The sequence below is a fragment of the Carya illinoinensis genome, chromosome 15 (genome assembly GCF_018687715.1).
Source record: "Carya illinoinensis cultivar Pawnee chromosome 15, C.illinoinensisPawnee_v1, whole genome shotgun sequence".
Taxonomy (NCBI): domain Eukaryota; kingdom Viridiplantae; phylum Streptophyta; class Magnoliopsida; order Fagales; family Juglandaceae; genus Carya; species Carya illinoinensis.
In genome coordinates this window covers 13,918,951-13,930,106 of record NC_056766.1, presented here as the reverse complement: position 1 = coordinate 13,930,106, position 11,156 = coordinate 13,918,951, and the positions used below count along the sequence as shown (strand labels likewise).

Sequence of the window (11,156 nt, the reverse complement as noted above, 5' to 3'; positions counted from 1 at the left end):
GAAAGAGGTTGTCAAAGCAAAGGTGTTAAAACTTATGGATGTAGGGATCATTTACCCTATTTCTGATAGCAAATGGGTTAGTCCTACGCAAGTGGTGCCCAAGAAATCTGGTGTGACTGTAGTTAAGAATGCTGATAATGAATTGATCCCAACTAGAGTTACTACTGGTTGGCGTATGTGCATTGACCACAGAAAACTAAATTCTGTCACTAGAAAGGATCATTTTCCCCAACCATTCATGGATCAAATCATTGAACGTGTAGCGGGCCATAAATTTTATTGCTTCGTAGATGGTTATTTTGGATATAACCAAATTGAGATTGCTCCTGAAGATCAAGAAAAAACCACTTTTACATGTCCATTTGGTACCTTTGCATATCGAAGGATGCCATTCGGACTTTGTAATGCTCCTGCTACATTTCAAAGATGCATGATGAGCATATTTAGTGACATGGTAGAGCGTTTCGTTGAAATATTCATGGATGATTTTTCTATTTTTGGTGATTCATTTGATGAATGTTTGACTCATTTGGAAAGAGTGCTGATTAGATGCAAAGAAAAGAATTTGATTTTAAAGTGGGAAAAGTGTCATTTTATGGTCACTCAAGAGATTGTCCTTGGTCACATTGTTTCTTCTCAAAGTATTGAAGTAGACAAGGCCAAGATTGAATTAGTTTCTAAATTCCACATCCCAATGAACATCAGGGATATTAGATCTTTTCTTGGTCATGCAGGATTTTACAGGAGGTTCATTAAAGACTTCAGCACAATTTCTAGACCTTTGTGCAATTTATCGTCAAAGGAAAATTCTTTTGTATGGATTGATGATTGTGAGTTAGCTTTTACAAAGCTAAAAGGTGTGTTGATTTCAGCCGCAATTATGCGATCACTTGATTGGAATTTACCATTTGAGATTATGTGTGATGCTAGTCATTATGCTATTGGAGCTGTGTTGGGCCAACATAGGGACAAAAAGCCTTGTGTTATTTATTATGCAAGTAGATCTTTAAATAGTGCTCAAATGAATTATTCAACAACTGAAAAAGAGCTACTTGCAGTAATTTTTACACTTGACAAATTTCGCTCTTATTTGATTGGATCTCAAATTATCATTTTTACTGATCATGCTGCGTTGAAGTACCTTTTAGCAAAAAAAGATGCAAAGCCCATGTTGCTTAGATGGATCCTTTTGTTGCAAGAATTTGATTTGATAATTAAAGATAAAAAAGGAGTTGAGAATGTTGTTGCTGATCATCTGTCTAAACTTGTTCTTTCAGATTCCATGAGTCAGTTCCTATTAGAGACACATTTCCAGATGAGCAACTTTTTGGTATATCTCAAGTACCTTGGTATGTTGACATTGCTAATTTTCTTGTTGTAGGTGAAATTCCTCAGATCTAAACTCAACAAGATAAGAGAAAATTTTTTGTAGAGGTAAAAAAAATTCTTTTAGGATGATCCATATTTTTTTTAAATATTGCCCAGATTAGATAATTAAACGATGTGTGCCCAATAGCAAATTTCAAAGTGTGATGTCTTTTTGTCATTCTGGAGCATGTGGTGGCCATTTTTCTGGAAAGAAAACTACTTTTAAAATTTTGCAATGTGGTTTCTATTGGCCTACCATTTTCAAGGACACCCATGAATTTTGTAAAACTTGTGAGCGTTGTCAAAAATTGGGAGGGATTACCCGCCAGAATATGATGCTATTAAATCCAATCTTGGTTGTTGAAATATTTGATTGTTGGGGCATCGATTTCATGGGACCCTTCCCAGTTTCTTTTGGCAATCTCTACATTTTGGTAGCTATGGATTATGTGTCCAAATGGATTGAGGACATTCCATGCAACAACAATGATCACAAAGTTGTATCAAGGTTTGGAACACCTTGAGCCATTATCAGTGATGGGGTAAACATTTTTGCAATAAGTCTTTCGAGGCCTTAATGCGAAAATATGGTATTACTCATAAGGTTGTTACCCCTTATCATCCACAAATAAGTGGCCAAGTTGAGAAATCTAATCGAGAGATCAAAATTTTTTTAGAAAAGACAATTAACCCAAGTCGCAAAGACTGGTCTTTACGACTAACCGACGCACTTTGGGCATACCGTACTGCTTTTAAAACCCCGATTGGCATGTCCCCATATCGACTCATTTTTGGAAAGTCGTGTCACTTGCCTATGGAATTGGAACACAAAACTTATTGGGCAATTAAGTAATTTACTTTTGATGTGGATAAAGCTTACTCTCTTCATAATTTTCAGCTAAATGAGTTAGAGGAAATCAGGAATGAAGCTTACAAAAACTCTCGTATTTCCAAGGAGAGAATGAAAATTTTTCATGATAAAAATTTTTTTCGAAAATATTTTGAGCCTTCCCAAAAAGTTTTGTTGTATAATTCAAGGCTCCATTTGTTTCCTGGCAAGCTTCGATCCCGATGGATTGGTCCCTTTGTTGTAAAAACTGTTTATCTTTTTGGGGCCATTGAGATGGAAAATCCAGAGAATGGTAATGTATTTAAAGTTAATGGAAAAAGGTTGAAACCATTTTTGGGTGATTTTATTCCAAAGGTTGAGTCCACTACTCTGGATGATCCTGCTTATCAGACTTAATTTCTGATTCCTCATTGTATATACTGTATTTGTTTGTTTTGTTTTTCTTTCTTTTGCTTTTTGTGTCTTCTAACTTTGACAGAAATCTACTCCTTATGAGCACTCGCATATCTCAGGTGACTTCTTTCTTCTCTGTTTAATCATTTTCATCTCAATATATGTTCTGCAGTGTTTATCTTGCTTCAATTCATGCCTATATAGCATACATTGTCGAACATTCATTTGCTGAACATTGAGGAAAATGTCACATATAGTTAGGGGGAGGATTTTCTGTTGAAAATGTGTTAGTACAAAAAAAAAGAATTGTTTTGAGGTGCATTGAAATATAAATGATTAACACACACTCCTAGCTTTTTTGTGAGATTTGAGCATCTTGGTGGAGTAGTTGAGCGGAATTATTTTGTAAAGATTTATTTTCAACCCTAAGCATAGAGCATGACTTATGATGCATCATATTTTGTTGAAGAGTGACTTGAGACACCGGGATGCGATATTTATAGAAATGAGAATTAGTATGATTTATATAGATTGAAGGACAAGTTTTGAAAAAACATTTTGCACATGCTTACACTTGTAGTATTCCTCATTAATGTTCATTGATTTAAAACAGGAGAAGTAAACTGCAAGACAACCGATACTTATATGAAAAAAAAAAAACAAAAAACAAAAAACAAAAACAAAAAAAAAGAAGAAGATGAAATCGTGTAAGTTTTCCTAAATAAAGGGTTAGAAACAGTTACCCAAAACTTTGGGGGTTGAGTGTTCAACCTTTAAACAGAATTGGCGTGAAAACTGCTAGTCCCTTAGGCTTTGAGGTAGTTAGAATCAATAATGATTAATCTCAACGTTAAAAACATCCTATGATAAAACATGCTTATTAATGAGGAACACGCAGAGGTCAGCCACACACAGACATAACTGAGTTCTAAAACATTTGCCCCAATTCTATGTGAACAATTGTTGAGACTTTCCTTGTGCATACAACTCCTAGTATTGAGTAGTCACGAATCGATTTTTTGTGAGAATTCAGAATTATGTTTGATTGCTTTTGTTTGAATTTCGAGCTTTATATAATGTTCATCTCAATTAATTTTCACTAAGAGGGAAACTAAGACAAAATGGAGAGAGGAGCGTGTTGTTTCTTTTTCATTCGGTTGAGAGAGCTAGACTTTCGGCTCTGTTTCTAGAGGAAAGAAATAGAGCAGTTGCAGACTGCCAAATGCAGGTGTTCATTTTCGTTTGGAGTGGGCGTAAAAGAGGTTAAAGGACGTGAAGATGAGGGCTAGTTTTCTAGAGGGTGAGAGCTGAAACGAAGAGACATGCTGCTCTGGTCTGGGTTTTCATTTTCATTTGGAGCAAGACTTACGGTAGTTGGTAGAGAAACAAGAGACGCTGCACTGGAACGTGAGAGCATTACACTGGGCACTACGAGAGAGAAATTTTCATTTGCTGGGGCTTGGACTTGTGAGAGGTCTAGAGCATTTTTGAAAGCAGTTGGACAGTAGGTGGTCTGTTAGGCTTGCTGATTTAGAGTTGAAACGGAGAGGAAGCTTTCGAAAAATAAAAGGAAGAGAGCTTGGTCAAGTTGAACTTCAACGGAGGGTACTGAATATATAATTTATTCATATACGTTCATTTCATATCTTTATGTTTATCTCGCTCTAAATCTTAAAATTTAATTAAAAAACCTAGAAAATATGAATTCAGTTAAGCAAGTTCTTAAGTCAAAACTCATTCCTAATTTATAGTTGTTTGCTAAAATTTGAATATTACACACGGCTAGAAGAGAAGCCCAGCTTGCGCATTGAAGCCCATATGTAGTACCCAGGTTCGTATGATAAATTTCGGGAGTTGTGTTTCGGTTTTTATATAGTGTTTAATGTATGTATTGTAGGACCTTTCGGCTGGGATCATTTGTCAACTTTATAGACGTGCGTGTGTATAGACGAATTTGGTTTCTACGTCGCCCGACGTAACAGATATAATTGATGGTCTCACTAAAAAGAGGCTTGAAACTATTTTACAACTTATTTCCAAACAACCAATAAAATCAATAAAGTCCATTAAAAACATGCCAAAAAATAATAATAATAATAATAATATGCCTTTAAATAAAATAACGTTCAACTTACGTTATTACTCACAAAGTTTTCAAAAGCAAAATAGTAATTTAGCTTTATATTGTTGTTGATAATTTCAACTTGTTTGAAAATTGTAACGCATGCGTTCCCATGCACATTTATAATTTAACTAAAGACCTTTAAGAGGATTTTATAATAATGATAGTCTAAGGACGTTATCTAACACGCATAAGAATCGTCATACATTTTCAACTATTGCTCGTGAAGGTGATTAATAAGTCATTAAGTTGATATTATAAAACTATCATTATTTGAAATTAGTTATTTGAAAATGACATATAAAGAAGTTGTGAAAGAGTTATAGGTTTATATCATTACTCTTTCACATATATAGGTGAACTTATTGATCAACCATTTGTTAGACCGGCCAATAAGTTGTATAGATAAGATAATACAAGTGGTTGTAAGTCCGTCTATATTGGCTACTGCTAATTAATTGGAAAAACCCCAAACGTTAGGTGAATATAAAATTAGCAAGAACAAGGAAATTAAGCAATGCACTATTCTCGTCAAACTTTTGTCCTTCCATCAATTTGATTTTGATCGCATAGAGTTTCAAGCTTAGGATAAGAAAGATAGATACATAAAATAGACTCTTCAATATTTATCGTCATCCGAATTAAATTTTTGGTTGGCATGAATTGGCATTAATTGTTCACTAAATATTGCGAGACCCACTTTATATTTCTAAATATATATCATACTATTATAAACAAAGCATCAATGACGAATTATTTGTGACAAAAATAATTATTTGCGATGAGAATCAACTCATCTTGGCAAGAAATAAGGGACTTGAAATAAGCAGATTTATTGTAGGTCTTAAGAATTCAAGGAGAACAAATTCAATTTGCATACCAAGCTGCTCGATCTAGTTTCTGGCCTGTATGATAGGTACACATAGTTTAATGCAAAGAGCTAGTATCCCATACTTTTTTTTTTTTTTTTAACTGATTTCCTATAGGATGGAGGGATCATTTTAATACGAGACCTTAACCGTAAAGATCTTTATGGAAACTTTTTCAACTGTAGGATCAGTTTGAAAAAATATCAAACTCAAAGCACATGTACAATAAATTTTCCAAATAAGAAATTACTAAACTTTAATCATGAAATTGTGGTACAAGATCCTCTAATGTTCCTATGCATAAGATAGGTACCACGTTCTTAATTTACGTACAAGCGAACACACCAAAATAAAAATAAAAACAAAACAAAAAAGAAAGATAATTTAAAATATGCAAAATCCTTGTGCATGAAGACCAGTATGAAACTCTAGGCAATATTGTAGCTATTTAACATATACTCAAATGATCATGCATGTGCTGAAGAAGGAAGGCGTGGAGTGAGTTGGATTTCAAGTGGGGTGGCTTTCAGGGATGTAAGTCCGACTTTCTCAATCATGTCTACTGCTTCATATGCTGGTACTGTCATAATCTCAAAGGCATGCAAGAAGTTAGCAAGTGTTAGTTGCATAACTTGTAGTGTAAACGAGATTCTTGAACAAACTCTCATCTCGCTATTAAATGGTATGAGCTCAAAATGTTGGCCCTTAAAGTCAACATCTTTGTGGGTTGTAAGGAATATTTCTTGGCAAAATTCGGTTGGATATGACCACACTTATGGGTCTCTATGAATTTTCGATAGATTAACAAGAAGACGGGTGCTTGTTGGGTGTGGTAACCAGCCAAAGTGCAATCCTCTAAGGACTATGTGGTACAAAAAGTGGCGCAATGGGATATAAACACATTGTTTCTTAGATGACAACTTGAAAATAGACTAGGTTTTTCATGTCTAATTCCATGACTACCTATCTTTACCAATCTGGAGGTCTAATTCTTGTTGGACTTTTTTAAGAGCCTCTCAATTATTAAGGAGTAGAGAAAGTGCCCATGTCATTGTCACCGTCGCTCTATTTGTACGCCCAAAGATGAGGGCCTGCAAAAGTCTCAGTATGAATGTATATGTTATTTATAATTTAACCATATTAAACTAAAATAGAACTCAACGAAACTATTCCCCTCAAAAGTTAAATTATAATTTGGCTGTAATGTGAAAGGCTTTTAAGGTAGAATCATTTTGGGGCTTCTATTCCGGCTTTTATCCAGTATTGTTCAATGAATGCGTGTCATTTCGCTGAGGTAAAAAGGAGTGCAGTGTGTAAGTGTAGTGTAGTCGCTTTAAAAAAGAGTGTGATTTATTATTAAAATATTATTTTTTATGTAGGTTTTATATTTATTCACTTTTTTCAAAATGATTGTGTGACACTTGCACACTTACGACTGCAAGTATCATTTCTTAAAAATATATTATTTGCGTTGAATTATTTATGATGAAAATTATTATTAAAAAATAAATGAAAATGATTATTAAAAAATAAATTTATTTTCACTGAAAATATTATTTTATCTCAAATAACTTACCATATATAAACATTTTTTTTTGTAATAAATATAATATTGTTACTGAAAAGACTTTTCACATTTATAGTTGAACTAATTCCGTGTGGATCCAATTGTTTAGAAAAGACAACGGTGGCTGTAAGTGTGAATTGGATAACCTGTATTGCAAATGAGATTCCTGGACAAACTCTCCTCCCGCTACCAAATGGAATAAGATCAAAATGCTGGCTGTTAAAGTCGATATCTTTGTGGGTTGTAAGGAATATTTATGGGCATAATTGGGCTGGATCCGATCACAATTGTGGAACTCTATGAATCTTCGATAGATTAATAAGAAGACGGGTGCCCGCTGGGATATGGTAACTAGCCAAAGTGCAATCCTCAAGGGACTCGTGCTGTGCAGAAAGTGGCTGGTGGGATATAAACACATTGTTTCTTTGATGTGAGCTTGAAGATAGACTAGATTTTTTTATGTCTAATTGTATCGCTAGCCTTTCCGATCCCTACCAATCTGGAGGTCTAATTCTTGCATGGCTTTCTTCATAGTCTCTCAGTTATTAAGAAGTAGAGAGTGCCGGCCATCTTAGTGTTACTACTGTTGTTGTATATACGCCCTATGATGAGGGCCTGCAAAAGTCTCGACCACAAAATGTTAGCTAAAGCTATAAGGAAGAACAACGTTTCCTATTAAATTTTTTACAAAAATAGCTAATTAAAAGACACTTTATTTATTTTAACAAATAGTTTAAAATATAATTTAGATGAACTTATATATTTTTTTGTATAAAAGAAAAGAGGGAAAGAGAAAGAAGCCAAAAAGTAAAAATTAAATAAAATTAGATATATAGATTTATAGTGCTTTTGAAAATATAGAGATGAATTAAATCACTATGGCATAAATATATTTTGTTTATACTATACATTAAGCATATGACACAAATAAACAGTTTTCTTGTAGGTCTTAAGAATTCTAGGAGAACATATCCAATTTGCAGACCTAGCTACTTTGGTTTCCTATATGAGAGGTACACATAGTTTAGTGCAATAAGCTAGTATCCTGCACTTTTTTCTAATTTCCTATAGCATGGAGGGATCATTTTAATTTAATACAGAGACATTAACCGTAAAGATCTTTATGGAACCTTTTTCAACTTGATTGGTTTGAAAACATATCAAACTCGAAGCACATGTACAATAAATTTCCCGAAAAAGAAATTACCCAACTTTAATTATGAAATTGTCGTACAAGCCCCAAATGTTCCATGCATAAGATAAGTACTCTTACAAGCGAACAGACCAAAATAAAAATAAAAACAAGAACAAAGAAAGAAAATATAATATAATAGATGACAAATACTTGTGCAAGAAGATTGTTATGAAATCCCTTGGCAAGATTGTAGATATTTAACATATACTCAAATGATCATGCATATGCTGAAGAAGGAAGGCGTGGAGTGAGTTGGACTTCAAGTGGGGTAGCTTTCATGGATGTAAGTCCGACTTTCTCAGTCATGTCTACTTGTTCATTTGCTGGTATTGTTGTAATCTCAAAGGCATGCAAAAAGTTAGCAAGTATGAGTTGCATAACCTGTTGTGCAAATGAGATTCCTGGGCAAACTCTCCTCCCGCTACCGAATGGAATAAGCTCAAAATGCTGGCCCTTAAAGTCTACATCTTTGTGGGTCGTAAGGAATCTTTCTGGGCAGAATACAGTTGGATCTGACCACACTTGTGGATCTCTATGAATCCTTGATACATTAACAAGAAGACGGGTGCCAGCCGGGATGTGGTAACCAACCAAAGTGCAATCCTCAAGGGACTCGTGTGGTGCAGCAAGTGGCCTAGCAGGATATAAACGCATTGTTTCTTTGATGATAGCTTGAAGATAGACTAGATTTTTCATGTCAGATTCCATCACTAGCCTATCTCTACCAATCTGGAGGTCTAATTCTTGTTGGGCTTTCTTAAGAGCCTCTCGGTTATTAAGAAGTAGAGAGAGCGCCCATGTCATTGTCACCATCGTTGTATCTGTTCCCCCTAAGATGAGAGCCTGCAAAAGTCCCAGCATGTATGTATATGTCATTTATACTTTTTTCATATTAAACTAAAATAGAACTCAATGATATATACCATTCTCCTAAAAAGATAAAAAGACAATGCCTATAATAAATACTTGCAATTTCCTCTCGCTTTTGTGGTTTGTTTTGCAAACAAGAACCAACAAATTCGTTGAAAATTTGGGAAGGTCACCCTTTGTTGTTACCATAACAAGAGAGCTAGATTCTTTTTGAAGATGTGAAAAAATCCCCTGATTGTATGTTAAACTCCAATGAATAATTAGAATAAAAAGAAAAAATAAAGATACTAATGATTAGTTTGCTTCACAAATCAAGGATGATCTTTATGTTCAATAAATATAAAGAAAAGCTATCTTAGTAGCCTACATTAGCTTAAGTAGGGTTATCAAAAGCATGCCAGACAAGTAGCCTTTATGATTGTATCAGCTTCATAACTAGAAATCTCTTCACTGTCAATGACAATAGACAACATCACATCCATAAAGTCTTGATGTCCTTTCTTTACCTCCCCAGAAATTCTTCTTTGCTTGTGTTCTTCTAGGCATCCTTGAAGCTCATGATCTAAGTTTTTGGCAGTTTTCTTCATTGCCTTCTCGTACCCACCCAAGTCTAACCATCTTAGATATGGAAGCACATCTGATGCTACAAATTTCCCACTCAACACAAAGAAATCTCTTATTGCGTTTAGACATTGATCATTTCCTTCATTCTCAACCTTGGTTACAGCCCAAGCAAATCGCTTATTCATAAGCACCATAAACAAAATATTTATGGCTACATAGCCGAACCATCTTCTCATCTCAACAAATGAATTGTTGTTCTTGGCCGACAACTCGTAGATCTCTTTTATAGCCGTGTTTACCTCTGACTCGTGGATATGTTTGAACATCTCAAGACAATGATTTGAGAGAACCTCATGAGTGGCTATTCTTCGAACATGGCGCCAATAGGAACCATATGGGCTGAAACCGAACATGGCGTAGTTGTAACCCATGAGTTCTACCTCCAAAGCTTTTGGACGGTTGGCAAAGGTTTTGTTGTTGGTAGTGAAACACTCTTTAGCTATCTTTGAATTGCTTACAACTATAGTTTTATGTATGCCCAAGTTGATATGAAAGATTGGTCTGTTCTTGTCGGCCATGTCACCTAGGGTTATATGGGTTGGTTGTGTCCCTCCTAATAGGTGGAGGTGGCCGATTATAGGTCACTACAAGAGAAGTGGGCTTTTGTGATCAAAATTTAATGACCAAAAGGATTATTTCCTACGGTTTTCGTAGGAAATAGTCCTTTTGGTCACTAAATTTTGGTCACAAAAGCTCACTTTTCTTGTAGTGGGCCATGATCCACCTGCTTTTGGTGGAAGTATCTTTTGAGGGGCAATCTTTTGGGTTTTCCTCCATATCCAAAATAGAAATAAGAAAAAGAGAAATAGGGCAAGTATGCTAGCCATAAAAGCAGTGAAGGAGATCTAGAAGAACCCAAAGAGTATAGTACTTGTTCTGATTGTCGATGGGGGTTTAGTTCCGCCACTGTTCTTATAAACAATTTCGGCAAGGCACCAAACTTATTGCCAGATGGCAACTTTGCACTGATGAGTCTACCTTGGGTGCATCCGACAGTCCAATGACATGTGTGGTTGAATGCATGGACAGTGGAACATTTTCTTCTTAAAAATTTGGACTCATATGACAATTATTGATGCAAATATTTGAAATCATATCAAAACATGTACATCTTTAAAAAATATTAGGGGTCAGTAGGCCGGATTCTTTAATTTACTTTCCATTTCGATGCACGAGATTGACCATGCACATACAGTATTCGCACGCTGGCATATATGGACTTCTTGGTTCATATAAATATCCCATTAGTGATGGTGGGTAACGATCCTTTTAAACTTTTTTAGACTATTTAATTATAT

General features: G+C 34.9%; 1 protein-coding gene across 2 annotated transcripts; it reads right to left on the bottom strand.

The window, feature by feature from the left end:
* Positions 1-8,362: 8,362 nt before the first annotated feature.
* Positions 8,363-10,718, bottom strand: LOC122297339 (cytochrome P450 CYP82D47-like). 2 transcript variants are annotated; one of them, XM_043107380.1, is made up of 3 exons: positions 10,572-10,718; positions 9,633-10,439; positions 8,363-9,207 (listed from the first exon to the last, which is right to left on the bottom strand). In XM_043107380.1, the coding sequence occupies exons 1-3, from the start codon at positions 10,683-10,685 to the stop codon at positions 8,581-8,583; spliced, it is 1,548 nt and encodes a 515-aa protein (XP_042963314.1). In that variant the 5' UTR covers positions 10,686-10,718; the 3' UTR covers positions 8,363-8,580. The 2 variants fall into 2 exon arrangements, with proteins under 2 accessions (XP_042963314.1, XP_042963315.1); XM_043107381.1 differs by having other exon boundaries at positions 9,741-10,439.
* Positions 10,719-11,156: the final 438 nt, after the last annotated feature.

Bases quoted from the DNA above. Each gene is read 5' to 3' on its own strand.
- LOC122297339 (XM_043107380.1), bottom strand. From the start codon at position 10,685: ATGGCTAGCATACTTGCCCTATTTCTCTTTTTCTTATTTCTATTTTGG. The intron at 10,440-10,571 runs CCCACTACAAGA...CTCTTGTAGTGA, and splicing joins CAAAAGCAGGTGGATCATGG to CCTATAATCGGCCACCTCCA. The intron at 9,208-9,632 runs GCATGCTTTTGA...GGACTTTTGCAG, and splicing joins TCATAAAGGCTACTTGTCTG to GCTCTCATCTTAGGGGGAAC.